Below are 22,407 nucleotides of genomic sequence, written 5' to 3' on the forward strand. Positions count from 1 at the left end.
TTAAACCATCAGTGCAGTTTATGTTATTTACATTAATTACATCTAACTTTACAAAGTTCTGACAAAATTAAAATATATTACAATTGAATTAAAATCAGAAATGCAAATTAGTGATTTACAATTAATATTAATAATTGATTAATTAAATTATAGTAAAAAAAATAATATATCAATATAATATAATGGAAGCGAATAATAAAATTGGTTTCCTAGCAACATAAATAAAGCTTTGGTGGTCTACACTAAGAAGGAAAAGAGGAAATCAAAATCACTCTACGCGCTCACACCCAGAGAACACATTTATATAACAATTCTTTAAAATTAATTAATATAAAAATTAGAGAGATTGAGGAAAAAAAACGAACAAACAATAAATGTGTAAGTCATCGTAAGTGTATCTTTTAGTCAACGTTGTCTTGGAATATAAGTCTGATATAACCCGGAACGCCGGCCAAGGGAGACGCACAGAACGGACAAACGGCGTGGAAGCCATTGGTGCCATGTGGTATAGCCACGTTAGCCCAATATCTGAAAATCATATAAATATTAATATTGGCAATAAAAAAGGTTTTATTTTGAAAAGAATGTATAAATTAAACATTTATGTCCATAGTTTTACGTATTTAAATATTTAAAATATGTTGCATAGTTATTATATATATATATACATACTTCACAGTTTTTTCGGTTGCCATGTGACCACATGGGTTAAAAGCAAAAGTAGGTGGTCCAGAATCTACATAAAATGATGGTTCCAGACCCATACACACTTTGACGACTGGTCCTAACTATAAAACATAAATGCAAATAGAATTGATTAATGTTTCGATGAATATGAAATGATCCAACCTCTAAGCAAATAGGACATTTCCTATCACCCGAATCCTTATCCTGTCCCCAATCGTGCAGTCCTTGAACGTGACCGCAGTTTAAATATACGTAGGGCTGCTGTTGGTTCTCGTTGGGCGTGACTTTTCTCGGTATAACTAAAGTGTTTAAGCCAACCGGACATTGCGGCCGTCCGGCATTTATTTCATCAATTTCCCTTTCTAAATCTCGTTTACTCTGAACATGGAATTAATGTAAGGTAATTAATGCACCGTTAGTTTTTATTTCGCGTTGTACTTACAGGTGATTTCTCTAATCCTTCGGCTGATCTCCACAGCAGTGTGGCTCCGCACAGATCAATCAAAGTACCATCTTGCAATACGTTAGTCTCTTCTTCTATCTGTAATCAAAAAGAATATTTTTTTAAATAAACCCGTCGATCATACAAATATGAGCTTCTTACCACTTGACCTTTCTGCTGGGCGGACCTAGATTCTCTAAGCGAAAAAACACCTCCACCGACTGACGCCTCCAACCAGAAACCACATTTTCCTTCCCCGCCGCAGAAAGTGCCCTTCGGATGCATGATCAGAACGCCGTTTGTCGTAAGACCATCGATTTCCCTGCCATTATCGTGCCATTTCGTCGCTTTTTCCTAAATCAATGAATGTATGTTACGTAATCGAACCAACCAAGTAAGCTTCTAATTCAATTGTCGGATGGAGTCGGAGCATTTGCAACCGCTTTTAATTGTACCATGCGGCTTCATCTAATTACTAAAGTACGCCGCTTGCACATGTTGTTTCATTACAGGTTTAGTGATTTTCCAATCTACGCATATTGAATTACTAAACTCACACGTTATATCAACCATTAAGTACATTTTCTTAGCTTGCAAATAGGGAAGAAGAGTAAATATTTTAAAACAAACTTACGCCAAGAAATATATTTCTGGATGTATCAAATCCAGCTGCATATATCCTGCATACTTTCGGGCAATTCCGATCCGAGAGAATTCTGCAAGCAAAACGAGATATGGTGCTTTGCATCACTTTATTCTCGCCGCATTTGTCGCCTGGTATAGTGTCCATGACCACGAAATCGATGGGGGATTCGGAGGATCTGCCGATCTGGGAGAACCAGTGTCATTATTGTATTAAAACTAATTAAGCGTAAGCTAAATTGGCTTTGCGGCTGTCTAGACTAGCTAGGGTTTATTTACCTGGAACATATCGGTGTCATCGTCTGCTGTGTACTCCACGATGACCGCATGATTTCTGGACAATGTGTATGAGATCGAATGCTGTCTAGCATCTAGTATCGCTTGGGACGAATGAGGAGTCTTAACCACATAATGCTTAGATCTCTTAACACCGTTCGGATCTTGCCTCTTGTGCAACATAAACTTGCTACGTCTTCTGCCACGATCACCTTGTGGCAAAAATCCATTGTACCTTCAAATTAAAAATATTACAATTAAGCATATGCATTCAAGTTTAATACTTCAATAAAATTTAGGTTGTTTTTTTTTATTCTTCTTTTTCTCTCTAATAGCAATTTTAGTTATAGCTGTAGCAAATAATTTATTCTTAAAAATTTCACATTTATTTATCAAATAATGTAAAGAATGTTGTTTACATTAAATTTCCTGAATAGACAAGCAAAACACAACTTATTTAAATCGCCTGTTGGAAAACCATTCGTTGTCCCTTTCGATATAGTCTAAAAAAATAATTTTTAATTTAGTTGAATCCATAATTAAATATTATAAAGCCTTAATTAGAAGCACCAACAACGACCATATTCAATTTTTATATTTCATTCTTTTGTGTTAATTTTATCAATGGTTCCCGGTTGTGCGTCATATCTAAATAGATAATGCATTATTACTTGTAAAGAACATCTGCTACACAAAATTTACATCACAATAATATTGTCGTCAAAACCAGACAGGATGCTTTTGAATAACCAGGAGCAGTTTATTATGGGATTCTATTTTCTTTTACCAACTATTGTCAATAAGGTTGCCGCAGCAAAGATGAGTAATGTGGACCGACCGACAGAACCAAAGATTCTTTAATAAGGAATCTTAAAGAAATACATGCGGAACTGCGGGGTTTAGTTTGAATCATTTTATGGTATTGCGGTCGTCACATCCTGTGCGTAGGTTTTGAAAAGTGTACATAGAAATTAGAAAATATTGAAGAATTAATATTAAGAGATAAGAAATATGTACTACGTTAAATAATATTAAATTTTTCAAAAATTCAGTAATATTTAGGAATGAAACTTAACTAAAAATATTTTGTTACTTAAGAGAAAAAGGAATGTAAAACTTCGTGGCATTTTCAAATAACTGTTACTCAATCTTAATTACTGTTCGGAACTAATGACCTCAGCATTTGCCTTTAATCCCAATTCTTATAGATTATATAAGTAAACACAATTCTGGGATTTTCTGCTCTTTTCATAATGTGAACAATGTGGCAATGTACGTAATTACAGTAAGAACAAAAGTGATCTGGAAAGGAAAAAAACGTCACATAGCTATGTTTAGTCATGTATATTTATTCTGGAATATTCTAATGAAAATATTTACAAACCATGTTTTCCTTCTTTTCCTTTCCTTTCTTTCCTTTCGGGAAATCCAACGAAAAAATAAAATGATTTCAAGAATAGATATGACAATATTTAGATTAACCATTTGTGGAAATGTACTCACCCTAAAATGACTAGTTCTCCATACTTGATTTGTTGTTTCGGCTTGTCTGAGTTCGTACCCTCCCTTTCCTCGAGAATTGGCGACTCTGTGCCATCGGTCCTGAAAATAATGAATTTCGTTAAATAATTGCGAACTATTTCGCCGTATCTAAGTCGGTCAACGAAGAATAGGAAAAATAAGATGTGTTTGAGAAACTGGATATTCAAACCACAAACAAAGCATTTATCTATGGAGAGTTCAACAATGAATCCTTCCTCGTTCATCTATGTTTGTATATATATTTAAGAACTAGGCCAGCGGCGAGACTACTCTATATATTCTCTGCCAGTACCTTTTTCACAAAAATATCTGTCGTCGTATAAGAAATGTCTACTATTAGATGTCTTCCAACATACAGTGAAGAGCTAATGTCATTCACTCCAATTTGGATTTGTAAGTTTAGACCATGGTTTCCGAACATTATTACTACATAAGGGCTCTAAACATAATGGTAATAGGCAAATAAAATATTTGTCCTCTTCGATTTCTTGAGAAGTGGCGCAAATTAGATATTTGTCTACATAGATTCCCTTAAAAAAATAATATAACATTTTCTTTTACTTAAACAATTTTATAGTATCTCCGAACAATGACAGTACCATGAATATCCCAGTTGCAAGATCAATATAGGATAGATACTGATATTTGTAATTACCTATAGCCTGTATCATTATTAGCATTAAAAGGCCATACAAAATATTTCCAAACATACAAATCATACTAACAGTAACTGTAAACCCGAGCTCATGTTCTAGCGCTCGTCCGGCATCGCATTACTATACATCAACAAGAAAAATAAAATGTATAGAACCTACACTCAAACTACATAATTCGATTAAAAGCACTTAAATAACGTCCAGGTTGACACCGTTATTATGCCGTCTTGCGTGAGTTTCATACGTGCAGAATATAACTGTCTAGTGTTTCCTTCAGGCTATTTGCAATTATCTAAACATTCTTATTCTTCTTCTGCCTTCCTATTTATTCGTAATTACCTATATTGTATACACGTGAGGTCACAACATTACCTACACGATACTACAATTTCCACATGGAAATTACTTTGAACTACATTTTATTTCCCCCATTCAGATAATGAATAATTAAACTTGATTTTATTTTCAAAGGCTCATCATTACATTGAATTAAGACGAATGCATAATTTCGTGAAAACAGCGACTTACATATCTAACGAATTCAGCATTATAGGAATTAACGCAATTGGAATACTGTAGGCAAATTACCAGATCCATCTTTAAGAGATGTGTTCTCATTCAAATCTATTGCATCAAGGTTCTCCAATTTAAAAAAAAACGAATAAGCACAGCAAAATCGTATTAGTACAGTTTGAAAGTTTGCAGAAATACTAATTGAATCATTGCAACTATTGACAAACACGCCACTGACAAATAACGCCATTTGGCATCGTATTGCAGTTATGTAATTGTCCTTGGATTGCAGAACGCTTGGTAGAGAGAATTATTCGCGGTGGGCGGCGACGGAAGTCCTGCAATTACCCTGTTATTCCAGATTCGATATCCATCAATTATTAATAGTTAAGAACAACGCCGGACATTATTGAATTTGTGTTGATATAATTGAATCGTAAACGAAGTTCCTAAAATCTATTCTTGCGTTAGGTCAAGGTAGATGTACTCAGTGCAACCGGCGTCTTCTGGCCGTCCTCGCACGTATGCGGACATCGATCGATACACAAGATTACTATTTCAAAAGGATCTCTCACTGCCGAGTATTGTTTTTTTTTTATAAAAACGCTCCATAAAGTATTCATATCCTTCAACAGGACAACGATCTCAATTATAAATATACGTTAGTGTCGTTTCCAATCACGGATTAATTTATAGCCTGATACGTTTCTAGTGCAATCAAAATCTCATATAAAGAACAATAATAGATAAATTAACATCATTCTTACTATGTTTTTTTTTAATTTAATGATAAGATTTGCTTGTTTTCCAATTATGGATATCTTAAAATATTAAATATATATCTTTCAAACAAATTATTCTAAATCCCTAACGTCCTTCTTCTATCAATTGTAGTGCACTGTACCTAAAATTGTACCTAGAACGACCTACGAAAAGCAATGTATCTCTAAACTAGAAGCAAATGTCGTTCCGTCATTTTCGCCCTTTGCAATAAAGCGTACTATTTAGGGATATACAGAGAATGTCCGGTGCCTTGCACACCGCTTAAATCACCTGAGACATCAACCACAGTGTCTGCACGGAATTATAAATAATTTTAGTCACACACATCCTATGTTTTTCAATAATTTTAAACAACCGATCTTTCATCGATTAAAACCTTTCTTGCTCGATAGTTACATCAAATGAAACCATTGGATACAGCAGTTGGTCAAGAAGTCATGTATAGGTATAAATTTCAGTTTACTGTAAAATTCCTTAACAAATATTATGCTCACGACCATAAACATTAAATCAAACTAAAAAATTATTAAAAATAAATATTAAGATGATTTCTCAAATACTTTCGATATACTATAATACATTGTAATTATATTAAACCATTAAATTTCTCTTATATTAAAATTAACGAAGTAGAAGAAAGAAATTTAATCGAATTGAAATTAATTCCAATATTTATTCGAATTAATAAATCAAGATTTAAAAAACTAGGTTAATAGCAGATGATTAATTAATGAATTATCATGGAAAGGTGGTTCATTTAGAAAGCATTTTTAATTGCATAATAATTGTAATCTGCATTCCATTAATGAAACGGCTAATTTCATAGTTATTGATTCGCTCGTTGAGAACGAATACAACTGATAAATTGCAAATGTAACATATGTCATCATTGCACAAATAATCCCTGGTCATCTATATTAGTGTACTTTTTTAGCTATTCCTAATAACTTGACCGGACTTAAATTGCTTCGATTTTGAATTATTTCGTTTTAATGTGATTCATTAAATGGTTTACGTTATTTGATATCATATAAAACATAAAGTTCAAATCGGACTATGTATGTATATAAAAATAAATATTCATACTCGTATCATTGGAAATGCCCTATACTAGGCATTAATTTACAGACTTCTTGCTTCAGTTCATTTTAATGAAACAGTGTAACGAAAAGGTCATTGACTTTTGAAATATGTCACAGTGAATGGCTTCAATTCATAAAAAGGCACTACTTATATTACGTTTTAGACAAATTTCATTAATGGTTTCAAGCGTTTAAAGAAAATCAAAAGAATTATCTAAAAGACAAACATACGAGAAGCATGTCTTTTTACTACCGATCGGTCAATTGGATTACATAATAATAATTAGACTATTCTTTAGGTTTTGTAATACGTCATTTCATGTTTATTGAGCGTACTTCAACATAATCAATTCCAATCGATCGTTTTCTTGGAAATCGAGGCAGTAAATTATACACATTTTTATTACATTTATTTTATTTTCCTTCTCTTGACGGTATTTTCTAAATTAAATATAAATATATATATAAATATTTAGCATAATTTTATCTCATCTAGATGAGATGAAAAACAAAGAGTTTCGAATGTAAGCTCGAAATAATTAAAAGTAAAACATTAGAAAATACTTCTTCCTCGTCAAGAAATATCTGCAAAATCTAGGTTGAAGTCAAAAAGGAGAAAAAGAAGAAGTTGTTTTGTGCAAACCGCTCAATCTGTAAAAAGAAGTCCTTGTTAATGATCTTGAATTGAAAGATTGCTTTCACTTAGTAACTGGTAATGTGAGTTTTCAACGTAAAGGAGATCGTGTTAATGTATGTCTTCTCCCTGTGTATTCATTGTTGGATGGTGAAAAGGGCTTCTATATACAGCCATTGCACACATCACAACATGAAACAGTACATGTTAACCGATGGTGTCGGCTGTTAAAAATGTTACTAGACAATTTTTGCTTTCCAACAAAGCCACCGCAAACGGTGGCGAAATCCAAAAATGCGTTTATGTTGAAGTACGACTATATCGAACTTAAGAATGTTTAAAGTTTCTTTGATAAAACACATGTGATATATACTTGGAATAAGGGAAATGTGGTGCGTAGGAAATTCGATCGATTAAGCAAGAGAAGTGTGTGCACAAGTCACTCATTTATAACTATGTTTGGCCCATTTGCAGTCTATTAAAATATGGTGGGTCGATAACCTAGTATCTTCATCTGACACGACCGACTTATTATAAATAATTTACTTAAGAAATCGTGCACAATGGAATCGCATTATTTACCATCCATGCGCAACGTATATTGTTTTTTATATCTAAAACTCTTTAAATCAAAATATGCGAACATCTTCTAGGAATCTTATAATGCGGACGAATCCCTTGCACTTGTGTTGCATACTCAAAAAGTACAACTACACAATGCATTATTTTCGTCATCAAATTATGAATTACGTCCAACAAAAGAAATATAGGATATTAAAAATGTAAATAAAACAAAGTAAACACTTTCAGACGAGGATTAACGAAGGTTATGTGGCTATACGTGATTCAATTTGTAAATAAAAATCTATAAATAATAAACGCATTCCACTTATTGTCCTGCGTTTATACTCATCACAAGTTGAGAATGTGCATCAAAATATGTTAACTGAAACGAAGGTTGTAAGTTCATTAAACCAGCTCATTGATTATGACTTTTTTTTATTATTATTTAATAAATACATACGATTAACTATATTTACCAACTTACTAGTAATATTACATTTTTAAATTTCAGTTCCTCTCTTGTAATTTAATAATATTTAGGCCTCAAAGCCCAGACACTGCTCTACCCATTAATGACAAATCTTTATGTATTAAACTATTTTATTATAGTTTACAAGAAAAAATATGCATATTAGTTGTTTGATACATCAATAAATTGTTCGAGCAACTATAAATACTCAAAGTTCAAGTTCACCAAGCAATTGATGACCAGACAGTCATCTTTGTTGATGGCTGTAAACAATACGCGCTAACTTTTCAAACATCGCATATCATGCAAATTAGAGGTGCTCAAAGTTATGGAGAATGCGACACAATTTTTATACTGTTTGTAAAAACACAAATGTAGGAAGTATATTTTCGTATATCTCACCTTGCTATTTCTACGACCAAAATATTTACTCAATAATGATTAAAATACGTATCAGAGTAAGATAACATCATCTTACTGTCATTGAAAATTTAACATTTATAAACGCAAACTTAGTTAAATGACATTTTATTATAAATCATACAAACAAACATACTTTTTCAAATTGGTCTCTTTTTAGAATAAGAAAAGAAGAATGTCCTCTTTCGGTGACTAAAACGGTAACCTTTCTAAGAATTTTAACATTGAACGCCAACCATAGTTACTGCCTAAATTCATGTAAACTGAAAAACCTACTTTTCAACAAAACAACGTCTTAGCTACGAATTAAAATAGTTTTTATAACTTCTTTCCCGTAACGATGTCTATAGCTGATTGTTAAATAGACTAAACAAAGTAGCAGAAATTTATAATTTTCCAAAACCGCATAATCAACATAAATTTCGAGTATTTTATAAAAATACCAATTACAATTTTATATGTCCTACTGCTATAAATGTTTAAATCTTATTATCGCTCAATTTCTATAATAATTAAAAATAATTGTAAATATCAAGAGAGCTGATTTCTGTTTAATCCTGCGATGTATACACGCGATGTATTCTGATTCTGCTTATGACTGACTGAATGGCACAGACAGATCAATAAATCAGATGGTTCGCTTTGTTCAAAACACAGGACAATAGTTAATAAACAAATAGAAATAATATTTACTATATAAACAATATATTTGTTTCCTTTACAAATAGAAAACAAATCTCTGTACAGAAGTAATTTAACAATATTAACAGATTTTATTATCAAGTGAATTAAATTCAATCATTCATCAATCGCCAAATAAGAGTGAAACCTTCTAACAAATACAAATAGCTGAATTTAGAGAATTCTCTGTTATAATAATTCTATCAAAATTGAGCACAAGCTCTTTATCTGTTATTATAATATGAAAAAATCTGTAATGCTGTCAGAAAAAAAAATATAGAAAATTTTGGATTTATAAAACTATAAAACATAAACAATGACTGTATTTGGAATGCTGAGTCACTGAAGCTATTAAAATAATAGCCATTCGCCCCTGGATTAATTTATATCATAGGGGTCGAAATACATGTTGACTTCACAGCAAATGGGAATCAGCGTGTGTTTATGCTATGAAATCGACTGTAATGAATTGTCTTTTATTAATTATTAGAACGCATTTCAACAATAATCGATGGTAAAACCATGATTATTGTCATTTAGTTATGTGATTTGTCGATGGATGTGTTGTCTCCAGTTATTGATGGAGATGTGTCTTACCTTTTTACCATTTCTGAAGCCGTTTTTAACAGATTTTCGGAAAATGCTGGCGAGGAAAAATTTGAAGCACACGTTTTCCTTCTTCCTTATTTCTCCTTGCTAAATGGAGTTTGCACACAATCACTTTATAAATTTGGTTTCTACACAGGCTTGTTTACAAGATAGCTTCATGTTATTTATCACATACACTGCAGAGAACACTTTCGGTGCTATCGGAGCACTGTTGAGGGGCTTGGCATGTGATTACTAAAAATATAGCTTTTTCAAAGATTGGCCCAAAACGTGCACGAACAGCAGTAAACAAGCACGTTCAGTTCCAGGCAAATCTTGATACCTCCACTAAACTGGGAGCAAGGAGCAGCAAGGAGAGCTGAATAACAATGGCGCCTACCATCGTCTATCTAACCATACACACCAAGCGCATGAGTGGGGTTTTTAACCGTTCACTACACAAAAGCTGCGATCAAATGGTCAAAATTTTACTCTATAAAATACAATTTGAATTTTAACCACCTACACAAATTTCATTTTTCTAATTGAAGTTGGAATTCAAATCAATTGATTAATAGAATCAAGATAAAAACTTCTAGGCATCTTAAAGAGGAAATGAAATTGTCTACCATGGGCGTAGTATAAAATATTTTCAAAGGCTTATTTTTTTGAAAAATATGCTAATAAAGTAAAATAAAGTGGAACCTCGCATAACGAGCATTTCTCTTAACGAGCAAAATGAATTGTAAGAAAAATGAAGTACCGGATTACGCGCCTTCTACATCATTTTTAAAACGTGTGTTCACTATTTGAGTAAAAATCCGGAAATTAAACTCATTAAGCGAGGTTCGACTGTATTAATAAACTTAATATAATCCTTGATTAAATTCACTGTTGTTAGAATTTTGAAATATCTTGAAATATATCACCCATTATACAAGGTACAACAGAGAGCATATTAACTATCACCAAGGCCGTAAATGAGAGAAGTAATAAGTAAGCAAATCTTAAGACTAAGAAAATATAATATTGAAATACATACTCTTTATCTTTGTCAATCTGACACTAGTATGTACGAAAGATGACGAAAATTGAACGGCTTTTGTATAATTTTATTATGAGTTACAGCTATTTAGTTATATCTTTAATATCTTGAAATATTTCAAAATATTTAACTATTAAAATTCAAACAATATATATTTAGTTGTTTGCAAAATAAGTTAAAATTTTGGTAATATTAATTCTTATCACAACTATATTTGTAGAAAAGTTTTGCTTATTGTCGAAAAAAGTCTTTAGACGTGGATCTTGTCATGTACATTACTTGATGCAATTTGTACCTTTTAGTAAATCATATAATGTGTAGTAATATGATTTAAATATACATATATTTGTATCATGGTTTAACATGTTTTTACCTAAAAAAATATATATAACTAACTTAACTAATACACCATGGGTACGCCACTGTATGTATTGCTATTATATAAACTAACTACATTTGCCGGTTTTAAACTGGTTCATAGATACTTAGTCTATGGTTTTTATCTGACAATTATTTTATTTTTAATAGATATATTTGGTCACTATAATAATATAAATGAAGATATTAACACTTGGATATTTTTACATTGTTCCTAGTGTCATAGCTGCTTTTCCTTTTTGGCGTTAAAGGTGGTTCATCTTGGTCTTCCTCCTCGTCATCGTTATCTAAACGTAATACATTATGAATTTATATGAAACAAAACAAATAATAAATTATTCGATGGCAGCTCACCTGATACCGATACATCCGCAGAATGTTCTTGGTTCACCAACTCCGTTAATGCGCTGTTGGTCTCCGTTTGTATTTTCTTTAAGATATCCCTGTATCCAACTAAACCATTTTGAAAAGATATTTCTTCATTAAAATCTCGAAATACCGTCGAGTTCTTCGAAATTTCAATTTTGAGGTTAATCGAACCTTCCATTTTCTATCTGTTGATTTCTTTCAAATTATAACGCGCCTATAATAATCATTGCCAATTTACTTGTTACTTAGGAAACGATATAAAAAAAATATATTATAAATTTTTTAAATATTAAATAGTTTCAATATTTAAGAAATAATTAGGGAAGAGTTGAATGGAACAAACCAGGTTTCAAAGACAATTTTAATATATCCAAAATATAATTAACATTAACTTACATATTAATTTATTAGAGAAAGCATATTTCGATGAAACACGAATACTTGTTTGCAAAATACAAATCAAATACCAATGTCCTGCTCAAGATGCTTAAAGTTATTAAAGGTATTTATAAAAAAAAATACAACATTAAATTTTATTGTATTGTACTTGAAATATTTACATAACAATATTGAAAGTCTGTAAATATGAGAATTCTTGGAGAAAACAATGATGACAATTTAAAACTGAACAAAAAAAAACTAGAGTAGTAATATTATATATATTATAATTTTAAATGATAGTAAATGTAGAAATCAAATTTAAAATCGCAAACTCATTACCGAATACACAAGAAGTTCATGAAAGTCAAATATTGCATTTCTAAGTGCTTTTTCGCATGTCGATATACTTCTGGTAAAATGGTAGTAGCAAATTTAGAATATTTATAAAATTATTTATTATGAATTATCGAAGGATATTGAATTATATATATAACAGAATTAGAATTTCGTTTCTTAGAAATTCTGTCGAACGTAAAGATGAAAAAATTGTTTATCCAATTCAATATACAATTTGTACGAAAGGATTAATCAACATAATACGGCGTTTCTTTTTTTACAAAATAAAGAAATTGTATGTAATATAATAAAACATAGTTAACTTTAATAACTATAACCGCTACCATAACCTCCCCACTGGCTGTAACCACTGTAATTGCCTTGATATTGCCAATTGCCGTACTGATATTGATCGCCCTGATTGTACTGAGGATATTGTCCATATGTTCCTTGCTGCGAATTGCCATACTGATATGAGTTGGTTGAATTCGAATAATTTCCGTAGTTGTTGTATGACGCTGAAGATGTTGTAGATGCTGCATTCTTGTCTTTCTTCGAAACATCCCTGAAAAAAAAAATAAAGATAATATTACCACCACTAACATAACTTATCGATATATCAACATACTTGTTTTCTCCTTTCTTCTTATTTTCTTTACTTCTAGTGGCCAGCTTCTGATACTCTTCGTAAGCCTTCTGCACACACTCTATATTCGACCCGAAATCTTCCAAAAATTCAAACTTCCTTTGAGCAAACATTACTTTTTGATCAACGTCCGTCGAGTCCTTTGTCAGGAAGGAATCGATTATTTTTAGAATTTCTTCCTCGCATAGTCCTTCCTTATGTATAGTTACATCAATTAATTGCAAATACAGACGAGGATTGTTGGCGTCTTTAGTGATAGCATTCTTAATCACCTCAATGGATTTTTCTATGTCACATAAAATCTTCAGTATAAATCTAGAATATTTGATTGCTAGGTTTGTCGAAATCACTTTGTTTTTAGAATTATTTATGTAATGCTCATACAATTGACAACATTTATCATTATCACCCCTTCTTCTCTCCAAATTGATACGACGGTAAGCAACCTGTAACAAAAACATAAAATATAGTAATAATATTGAACCTTAGTATTATTAAATCAATTTCCTTAACATAATCAGTTGGCCCTTGCGAATCGTCTACATTAGCAAAAACTTAGAGAACCAAAGCAAGACAACGCAAGTTTTGGTCGAATAGCAAAATCATCATAAAATAGGAATTGATAAATAAAATGTGATTTAATAATGAATTACTTACTTGCAATAAATTCGGCACTGTTTTATCCAAGTTCTGTAGGATTTCCGCAGCCTTGTTGAAATTTTTAATTGACTCTTCAAACATGGCCCACTGCATATGAATGTTAGGTTTCTTTAAATGATGAATCGTGCAAGCTCTTTCAAAAATATCTTTAATTTTGCCAAGAAACTCATCTTTTTTTAGGCTTTGCAAATAGTGCACAAACTAAAAATTTTAAAAAGTTTTATATTATTTTTTAATTCTATTTAATTTACGTACCCTCAACCAAAATTCCTCGTATAACGCACAAGCAATAAGGCACCTCTCGAAAAGTACTATGATCCGAGCTTCATCCCCTTGTGCTATTTCATAATCCAAATACTCTTGCCAATTTTTCAATTGGCACCTCTCCAAAGGTTTTACATGGAAATAGGGCCTTTTTATCTGCAATAAACATTCAGTATAAGATTATCTAGATCGTGAACAATGTAAACATTTAAATGTCAATTAGGCTTAAGTTCAGATGGCCTCTGCAATTTCTTCAGGAACAATAAAATTGCTTCAAGGATCAATACAGGTCGACGCCTTGTCTTGATCATCAACAGAATCATCATTACAAATAATTAGTTATTAGAAAAAATGTATATTAAGCTTTTCCTTACTCCTTCTTCAAAGTTCCATCTGTTAGTAACGGCAGTTGATGTGTTTTTGTGGATTTTTCTCCTGATTGAAACTATTCTCTCCCTTATTGCTTTTGTTTCTTCATCCGTATTCTAAAATATAAGCATATATTTTTTTTGTTAATAATTAGAATAAATATATATTTACCTCCTCGGTATCTTCGCCAGGAGGAATATCAGGATTATCAGCAATGTCGGCGGCATCTTGTTTTAATAAATTCTTAACTTCCTTCCGTAGTGCAAGAAACTCATCCACCTCTAAAATCTTATTGGCTGGATTCGATGCAACGTGTTCTTGAAAGCTAGTGCAAAAAAAAAATTGAAAATTTTGCAATTGCTATTAAAAATTTAAAAAAAATTCTACTGTACTTGTCGAAATGCTGTAGATAACCTTGCGTTGGTGTCGCCAGAAGCCTTTCATAAACGAGTGTTGCGAACTGTAAACGTTTCCCTTCAATTTCCCACTTGATATAGTTTTCCCAAAGACGATCGGAACGAAATTCTAAACCGCATGCCTTCAAAGACCTCTCAAACTGTGCCCTGACGAAGTCTTCGTCGTCAATTTTAGCAGTTCGCACATATGTTAAATAATGAATCCAAAGATCCACTGACAAAGGGATGGCTTTCAGGCCCCGCTCAAATACCTTGGCAAAAAATTAAATGCATGTTTGAATAAAGAGATCAACAATTATAATTGATGCGCGCTTCGGGTGGTTGTTTTGTCCACCAGAAGAGCGCATCAATGTTTTAATCTGGAAGGAAAGTCTGATTAAGTAAATCGCCTATTATTAAACCGATTATATATTATGTATATATATGTATTCGTACAACATTATAGAATGTTCCTTACATTGCTCTAGTAAACTGGAGGTTTCCATCGTTGGCGCCAAAATCTCCAATACCAAAGAGCCCTTGCCTTATATTGACATCTGGCTATATATTCTCAAAATACGTATATATATGTACAAGAAGAGTTATAAATACACATCACAGTGATAAAATAAATATATATGATTTAAGTATAAAACATCCTAACATAGTACAGTCTTAAGTAATATTAACAATATAGTAATTTAATATATTTATGTTTCTTATTATTATTGTATAATAGTAGTTAGTAGTGCAGTCGCCGTAGAGCTGTGGGGATTGCAAAATAATTACTAAATATTTTATTTATATGTATCGTACATACACGATTCCCTAACTCAAATAAATCACTGTACATACCTCCTCGCATTTTTTCTTGTTGCCTTTGCGCTTTTCATAATCCGCGTACTTCCTCCAATATCCATAACAGTATGGGTAATGTGAAAGGAACGCATCATAAGCTTCTCTCGCTGCTTCCATATCATTCTAAACAAATGTGAACAGACAGTGATTAAAAACTTATCTTTAAATATTCCATTGTAAAATACCTCTTGGTCAACATATTGAAGTAAGTATGTCCAGCCAGTGAAGTCAGCAGGATCGTCATTAACAGCCTTCCAATACTTATCCAGCTCAGGTAATTTTTTAGCTTTATCTTTGTCATCTGTCTCTTCCGAACTTTCAAGTGCTGGCTTTTTGGGCGCAGACTCGCACTCAGAAGTTGGAGAACCCGGATCATAATTGTCCTCTTGTATTTTTCTTTTATTGTTCTCTTTCTTCACAGACTCCAATTCTTCTTCAGAAACAACCTAAAGGTAATAAATAAAACAATTTAGATTATATAGTTTGGTTAACATAATTGTACTCACTTCAGTATCTGCTGGAAGTTCAGCTCTTTTTGGACCAGGCAACTCTTCATCAGAAACTTCCTCTGTTTCTGGAACTTTCACAGCTTGTACAGTAGGTAGTTCATCTTCAGAAATATTTTCTGCATCTGGGTCAACTACAATTTGCTTTATGTCTTCCCTTTTTTCTAAACTTTGATCATTTACATCTGTCATTGTTGATTCTTGCATGTCTGCCTCCAACATATTAACCATATTTGATTCTTCTGAATCAGTGTCCATTTTCTCTATACTTTGCATTTTTTCACTGTCATTTGTGTCTGAAGCCATAAGATCTTCTATTTCTTCTTGCCCATTTTCATTCTAGAATAATTGAATAAGTTATACATTAATATGTAACAATAATGTAATTTATGTGTCAAGTAAATATACCTGTACAATGTTTAATCCACTATTTGAGTCATTTTCAGAATTCAGATAACTCTCAGTTGCCTGGAATGAATTGAAATCATTTGTGGCACTATTTGAATCTTCAAATGTTTGATTAACATTATCTTGAATGTCTTCTGCCTCAACTGCATTATCAGATGAATCTGCAATAGGCTTTGGTGAAATAGTCATCATTTTACTATCATCATCTGACAATTCAAGTTCGACTTTTTTCCTAGATTTTCTTGGTGTCTTCTTTGTTTCAACAGCAGGGGTTTTTCTGCCTGATCTTGTCTTTCTTGGTTCCATTTCAACTAAAAAAATAAAAAATATATTCATTATATTAAATAAGCAGCCATGATTCTTGATCACATTGATAAATAAACAAATTATATAACAAACATCCTTTTTTCAAAATAATATATTAACACAATTTAACTACCTAAATTTGAAGATATATTATGAACAGCTTTGAATGTTTAAATATTAATCATTACTTGTGCACAGCACATAATCTATTTAATAAGGATAAAAAAACATGTTCTATTGTAATCTACAAAATAAACACGAAATGATCAGCAGACTTGTTTGTACTAATTACCTCTATCATCAATTTCATCCATGGTGTCCATTAGCGTTATAACAAATAAATATTAATCAATATTTATAAAGAATTACGTTTATTACAATCAATTACACACGGTTATACCACGGCCATATTTGTTTTCCTCAGTTTTCCTTCCAATACTATTCGTAGGTATACCAACATTAAAATAAATATTAGTGATAACCAAATGATACCAACCAACTATTAGATAACAAATTAAATTTATGAATCATATGTATATTAATTAGATTATAATATAGTATTACTAGTTGCATGTATCACAAAATACCGATACAAAAGTTCGCCCTTGGATAGACCAACGTTTCGACTTGGGGCGCCCCGGAAAAATTCTGATATATTAAAAGCGCTATAAACCGAAAAAGTTTGGGTCGACCCCTCTAGTTTAGGTTCCCACGTATATAAAATTTATATTGGTACTCCTGCCATTGGTAAATTTGGCGCCAAATTGTTAAAATTCCTACTGGTATTATTCAAAGAAAGTGGTTATAAATCTGTCTTTTGTTGTTGTGGTTTAAATCAGTTTTAAATTCCAATAGAACAGGATGGAAGGCTTTGATGATGCCGGTGTTTTCTTTAGTGATAATTTTGGCGGAGAGGACAATCAGAATGATAATCAAGTTAATCTTCAAGGCGTTAAGAAAAAATTTAAGGAATTTCTTAGGCAGTTTCATGTGGATAACTTTAATTACAAATACAGGCAAGGATAGTCTTAATTAACTAATATATAGAATTAATGGTAGATTTTTACAGAGATACATTGAAACGAAATTACACATTAGGAAACTATTACTTAGAGGTAAATATAGAAGATGTTGCTAGTTTTGATGAAGCGTTGGCAGAAAAAATCAACAAACTGCCTTCTGAACATTTGCCAATTTTTGAAGAGGCCACCAAGGAGGTGGCTGATGAGCTCACTGCACCAAGACCAGAAGGAGATGAGGAGATTCAAGATGTTCAAATCATGCTTACTTCTGATGGAAACCCAGCAAATTTGAGAGCTATGAATGTATAATTGTAAATCCTTTATTTAGTTCCTTAGTAATTTCTGTTGTTGCAGTCAGATGTAGTATCCAAGTTGGTTAAAATACCAGGGATCATAGTTAGTGCATCTGGCATTAAAGCTAAAGCTACAAAAATTGCAATTCAATGCAGATCCTGTAGTAATGTAATTTCCAATTTAGCTGTGAAACCTGGCTTAGAAGGATATGTTATGCCCAGGAAATGCAATACGTATGATATTTGAACTATTCTTATTTAATGTTATAAAAAAAATCATTTTAGAGAGCAAGCTGGTAGACCAAAATGCCCATTGGATCCATACTTTATTATACCAGATAAATGCAATTGTGTTGATTTCCAAGTTCTGAAATTACAAGAACTTCCAGATGGAATTCCTCAAGGTGAGATGCCAAGACATCTTACACTTTACTGTGACAGATATCTATGTGAAAGAGTGGTACCAGGGAATAGAGTATTCATCCTTGGTATTTATTCAATCAAGAAAGTGGGACGGCCTTCAAGAGTAAATATGAAACTGATAAATATTGTTTATCTCATTCACAAATAATAATAATAATGTTATTAGAGAGATCATCGAGAAAAAGCAATTACCGGCGTACGAGCTCCTTACATGAGAGTTGTCGGAATACAAATTGACACTGAGGGCGTAGGCGGCAAGGGGACCTCAGTGGTATCTGCAGAAGAAGAAGATCTTTTTAGGAGGATGGCTGCTTCGTCGAATATATACGAGAGGCTGGCGATGAGCATTGCTCCTTCCATTTTCGGAGCAGTTGATATTAAGAAAGCAATTGCTTGTTTGTTAATGGGAGGATCTCGCAAGAAGTTACCAGACGGTTTGACGAGGAGAGGAGACATTAACATATTACTTCTTGGCGATCCTGGTACAGCCAAGTCTCAGCTTTTGAAATTTGTCGAACGTGTGGCCCCTATAGCTGTTTATACCTCGGGAAAAGGAAGTTCCGCAGCAGGTTTAACTGCCTCTGTAATGAGAGATCCTTCTTCCGTAAGACTTTATTTGTATTTATTTAAATATACAACTACTTATCACCAACTTTTAGAGGAACTTTGTAATGGAAGGCGGAGCTATGGTACTTGCAGATGGTGGTGTCGTTTGCATAGACGAGTTCGATAAAATGCGAGAGGACGATCGAGTAGCTATTCACGAAGCCATGGAACAACAAACAATTTCCATAGCGAAAGCTGGGATCACTACCACTTTGAATTCTCGTTGTTCAGTGTTAGCTGCTGCAAATAGTATCTTTGGTAGATGGGATGAAACGAAAGTGAGTATATTTATGGTATAATGTATTTAAAGTTACATACATTTTCATTTTAAGGGTGAGGAGAATATCGACTTTCTACCGACGATTTTATCCCGTTTTGATATGATCTTCATTGTTAAAGACGAACACGACCAAAATCGAGATAAGGTAAACTATTTTGCATACATAATATTGCATATACTAATTGGAAGTGGTCGTGATTTAGACTTTAGCGAGGCATATTATGAGCGTACATATGAACGCTGGTCAAACCAATAGTGAACCTAAGGAAGGAGAGCTGTCTTTGGAATTAATTAAGAAGTATATAAATTATTGCCGCACGTACGTATATGAATTAAAAAGAAATACGAAAAATAAAATGATTATTGTTCTTAGGAGATGTGGACCTCGCTTAAATAATGAAGCTGGTGACAAATTGAAAAGACGATATGTTTTAATGCGGTCAGGTACATTACAACACGAAAAGTCGGTGGATAAAAAGAGTGCCATTCCCATCACAGTTCGTCAATTGGAAGCGATAATTCGTATGTCCGAGAGCTTAGCTAAAATGCAGTTACTCCCATTTGCAACGGAGGTTCATATCAATGAAGCCCTGCGTCTTTTCCAAGTGTCTACTCTTGATGCAGCCATGAGTGGAACGTTGTCTGGTAATTGAAATGATTTTTATTAAAAACTAATATTCTATAAATAATTTTAAATAGGAGCCGAGGGTTTTACCACCGACGAAGAACACGACATGTTGTCTAGGATCGAGAAGCAGTTGAAGAGAAGATTCGCCATAGGTACCCAAGTATCGCAGATGAATATAATCCAAGACTTCACGCAACAGCAGTACCCGGAACGTGCAGTCCAGAAAGTTATCCATACTATGATCAGAAGAGGACAATTGCAACATAGAATGCAGAGAAGGATGCTGTATCGATTGAGTTAATTCGATTATAATAACTGTAACTTTATTTTTTGTATCTTTTTTAAATACATCGTTTGCTTAATATTTGAATGGATATTGTGGATGTTTATCAACATCCTTGAAGAACAAGAAATTGAAAATCCTCCCCTTTTCTCCTTTATCTAATTTGTCTATCTTCGCAATGTCCTCGTCTTCCAGCATAAAACCAAATACATCGATATTGTCTTTGATTCTCTGAGGATTGCTGCTCTTTGGAATAACAATGATGCCTTTCTGTGCTAAATGTTTTAATAGAATCTGGCCTACGCTCTTCTTGTATTTATCTGATAATGTCAAGATTAAAGGATCGTGCAATAAATCCGGAAAATCTTCAATTCTATAAAATAAAATATATTATTTTAAATGAAAATTCAATTATTTTCAATTTACTTATAGTCGTATTTTGTTAAGAAATGTCGTTGAGCCCCAGGACTACCAAGTGGGGAATATGCTGTAATAGCAATATTTAATTTATTACAGACTTCTACGATATTTGGCTGTTGCAAATATGCATGCATTTCTATTTGCAAGACCGCTGGTTTAATAGCAGCCAGGTCGTATATTTCTTTGACTTGATTCTCGTTAAAGTTCGACAAACCAATTGCTTTAACCAATCCTTTTCTGACTTGCTCTTCCATCACCTATTGTGATAGATGGTTAAACTATAAAGCAACTTCAAACTGTATTGAATGCTAACCTTCCAAGTAGCAAGATTATCATTTTCAAAATCGATTATAACGGATCCGTCTTCATTTTTTGCTGGTTGTAATATTTCTTTGTCACAGAAAAGTGCAAATGGTAAATGGATTAGGTATAAATCAACGTACGTGAGTTTCAAACGGTTCAAAGATATTCTTAAAAAATTTTCTACATCTGCGGCTCGATTTCCAAAAACTGGAAGCTTCGAAATGAATTGTTTATGATAAAAAATTATTATATAACATACATATATATATATATATTACAATACCTTGGTCGTTACAAAAAGTTCTTCGCGTTTAATTTTCCCTCCCTCGATCCATCTCTTCAATGCATTTCCAATAGCTTCCTCGTTATTATATACGAAAGCGGTGTCTATAAAATTATTATAACAAACATATATACTAAGAACAAATTTTACCTATATGCCTGTAACCACTTTCCAATGCAATATCAATAATATTTTCGATTTCTTCAGGAGTAGCTTGCCAAGTACCTAAACCCACGATGGGCATTTGTTCGTTGCTTCCACTAAGATTAACGCACTGCATTTTAGTACTCGATATGTAATGCAATAAGCTTATAACGGACACAACACAAGGTTCCACTAAATATAGTTACTTTGGGCGATTATTTTTAGAATTGCTTTTTTGAAATTTATTGGCTGCGCTTTTGACTTATGGCCACTGTGTTTTTGTAATTTATTAATTGCCAGGCTTTTTTTTATGAAGATTTGGCTAATCTTGGAATATAATTAGTTGGATATAACGCAAATTAAATGTTTGTGTAAAAAACAAAATATAAATATCTTTTTAAGCAACGAGTTCTAAAACATCATTTACATAAGTTAGCGAACATTCTTATGTATACATGCTAAGACTATAAGTGCTTAGTTCAATAGATAATCCATGATACATGGATAAGTCCTACATTATGTCATTTGATCAAGATACGTTTTTTCAAAGTTTTTCTTAACTTTCAAAATAAAAGGAATAGCATAATGCATAAAGAAAAGAATGTCCCAGACCTGAATTTTATTAACAACTAGCATATACAATTTGATTTTATTACAAAAAAAATATAATAATAATAATAAACATTGCAAACTGCCTGTCGTCAGTTATTAATTTGTCTTTAAAATAAAACTGAATCTTAAGAGCAGGTAGTTTACACAGTTTTTAATTATATATATATATATAATAGCAGTTTATAATATACATTTTCTCGGGTACGCCGA

General features: G+C 32.3%; 4 protein-coding genes across 4 annotated transcripts; 1 reads left to right on the forward strand and 3 right to left on the reverse strand.

The window, feature by feature from the left end:
* Nucleotides 1–178: 178 nt before the first annotated feature.
* Nucleotides 179–10,460, reverse strand: LOC108567880 (protein pellino). Its single transcript, XM_017928594.1, has 9 exons — nt 9,989–10,460; nt 3,551–3,649; nt 2,051–2,282; nt 1,764–1,958; nt 1,292–1,483; nt 1,130–1,228; nt 850–1,065; nt 673–788; nt 179–528 (listed from the first exon to the last, which is right to left on the reverse strand). Exons 1-9 carry the CDS (start codon nt 9,997–9,999, stop codon nt 402–404), a joined length of 1,287 nt encoding a protein of 428 aa, XP_017784083.1. The 5' UTR covers nt 10,000–10,460; the 3' UTR covers nt 179–401.
* A 1,956-nt stretch (nt 10,461–12,416) lies between these two features.
* LOC108567868 (pre-mRNA-processing factor 39) lies at nt 12,417–17,364 on the reverse strand. Its single transcript, XM_017928578.1, has 12 exons — nt 17,193–17,364; nt 16,595–16,905; nt 16,187–16,525; nt 15,866–16,126; nt 15,678–15,803; nt 14,820–15,094; nt 14,599–14,752; nt 14,433–14,543; nt 14,050–14,214; nt 13,792–13,995; nt 13,117–13,580; nt 12,417–13,053 (listed from the first exon to the last, which is right to left on the reverse strand). Exons 1-12 carry the CDS (start codon nt 17,221–17,223, stop codon nt 12,813–12,815), a joined length of 2,682 nt encoding a protein of 893 aa, XP_017784067.1. The 5' UTR covers nt 17,224–17,364; the 3' UTR covers nt 12,417–12,812.
* A 332-nt stretch (nt 17,365–17,696) lies between these two features.
* Nucleotides 17,697–20,516, forward strand: LOC108567874 (DNA replication licensing factor Mcm5). The gene is made up of 10 exons (XM_017928587.1): nt 17,697–17,916; nt 17,970–18,225; nt 18,277–18,449; nt 18,501–18,741; nt 18,805–19,242; nt 19,298–19,522; nt 19,577–19,669; nt 19,728–19,843; nt 19,898–20,169; nt 20,224–20,516. The coding sequence occupies exons 1-10, from the start codon at nt 17,762–17,764 to the stop codon at nt 20,451–20,453; spliced, it is 2,199 nt and encodes a 732-aa protein (XP_017784076.1). The 5' UTR covers nt 17,697–17,761; the 3' UTR covers nt 20,454–20,516.
* On the reverse strand, nt 20,454–21,761 carry LOC108567875 (alcohol dehydrogenase [NADP(+)]-like). Its single transcript, XM_017928588.1, has 5 exons — nt 21,592–21,761; nt 21,442–21,545; nt 21,169–21,372; nt 20,862–21,112; nt 20,454–20,808 (listed from the first exon to the last, which is right to left on the reverse strand). The coding sequence occupies exons 1-5, from the start codon at nt 21,719–21,721 to the stop codon at nt 20,511–20,513; spliced, it is 987 nt and encodes a 328-aa protein (XP_017784077.1). The 5' UTR covers nt 21,722–21,761; the 3' UTR covers nt 20,454–20,510.
* Between the last annotated feature and the right edge of the window lie 646 nt (nt 21,762–22,407).

This window comes from Nicrophorus vespilloides, unplaced genomic scaffold (genome assembly GCF_001412225.1).
Source record: "Nicrophorus vespilloides isolate i.1.1-1 unplaced genomic scaffold, Nicve_v1.0, whole genome shotgun sequence".
Taxonomy (NCBI): domain Eukaryota; kingdom Metazoa; phylum Arthropoda; class Insecta; order Coleoptera; family Silphidae; genus Nicrophorus; species Nicrophorus vespilloides.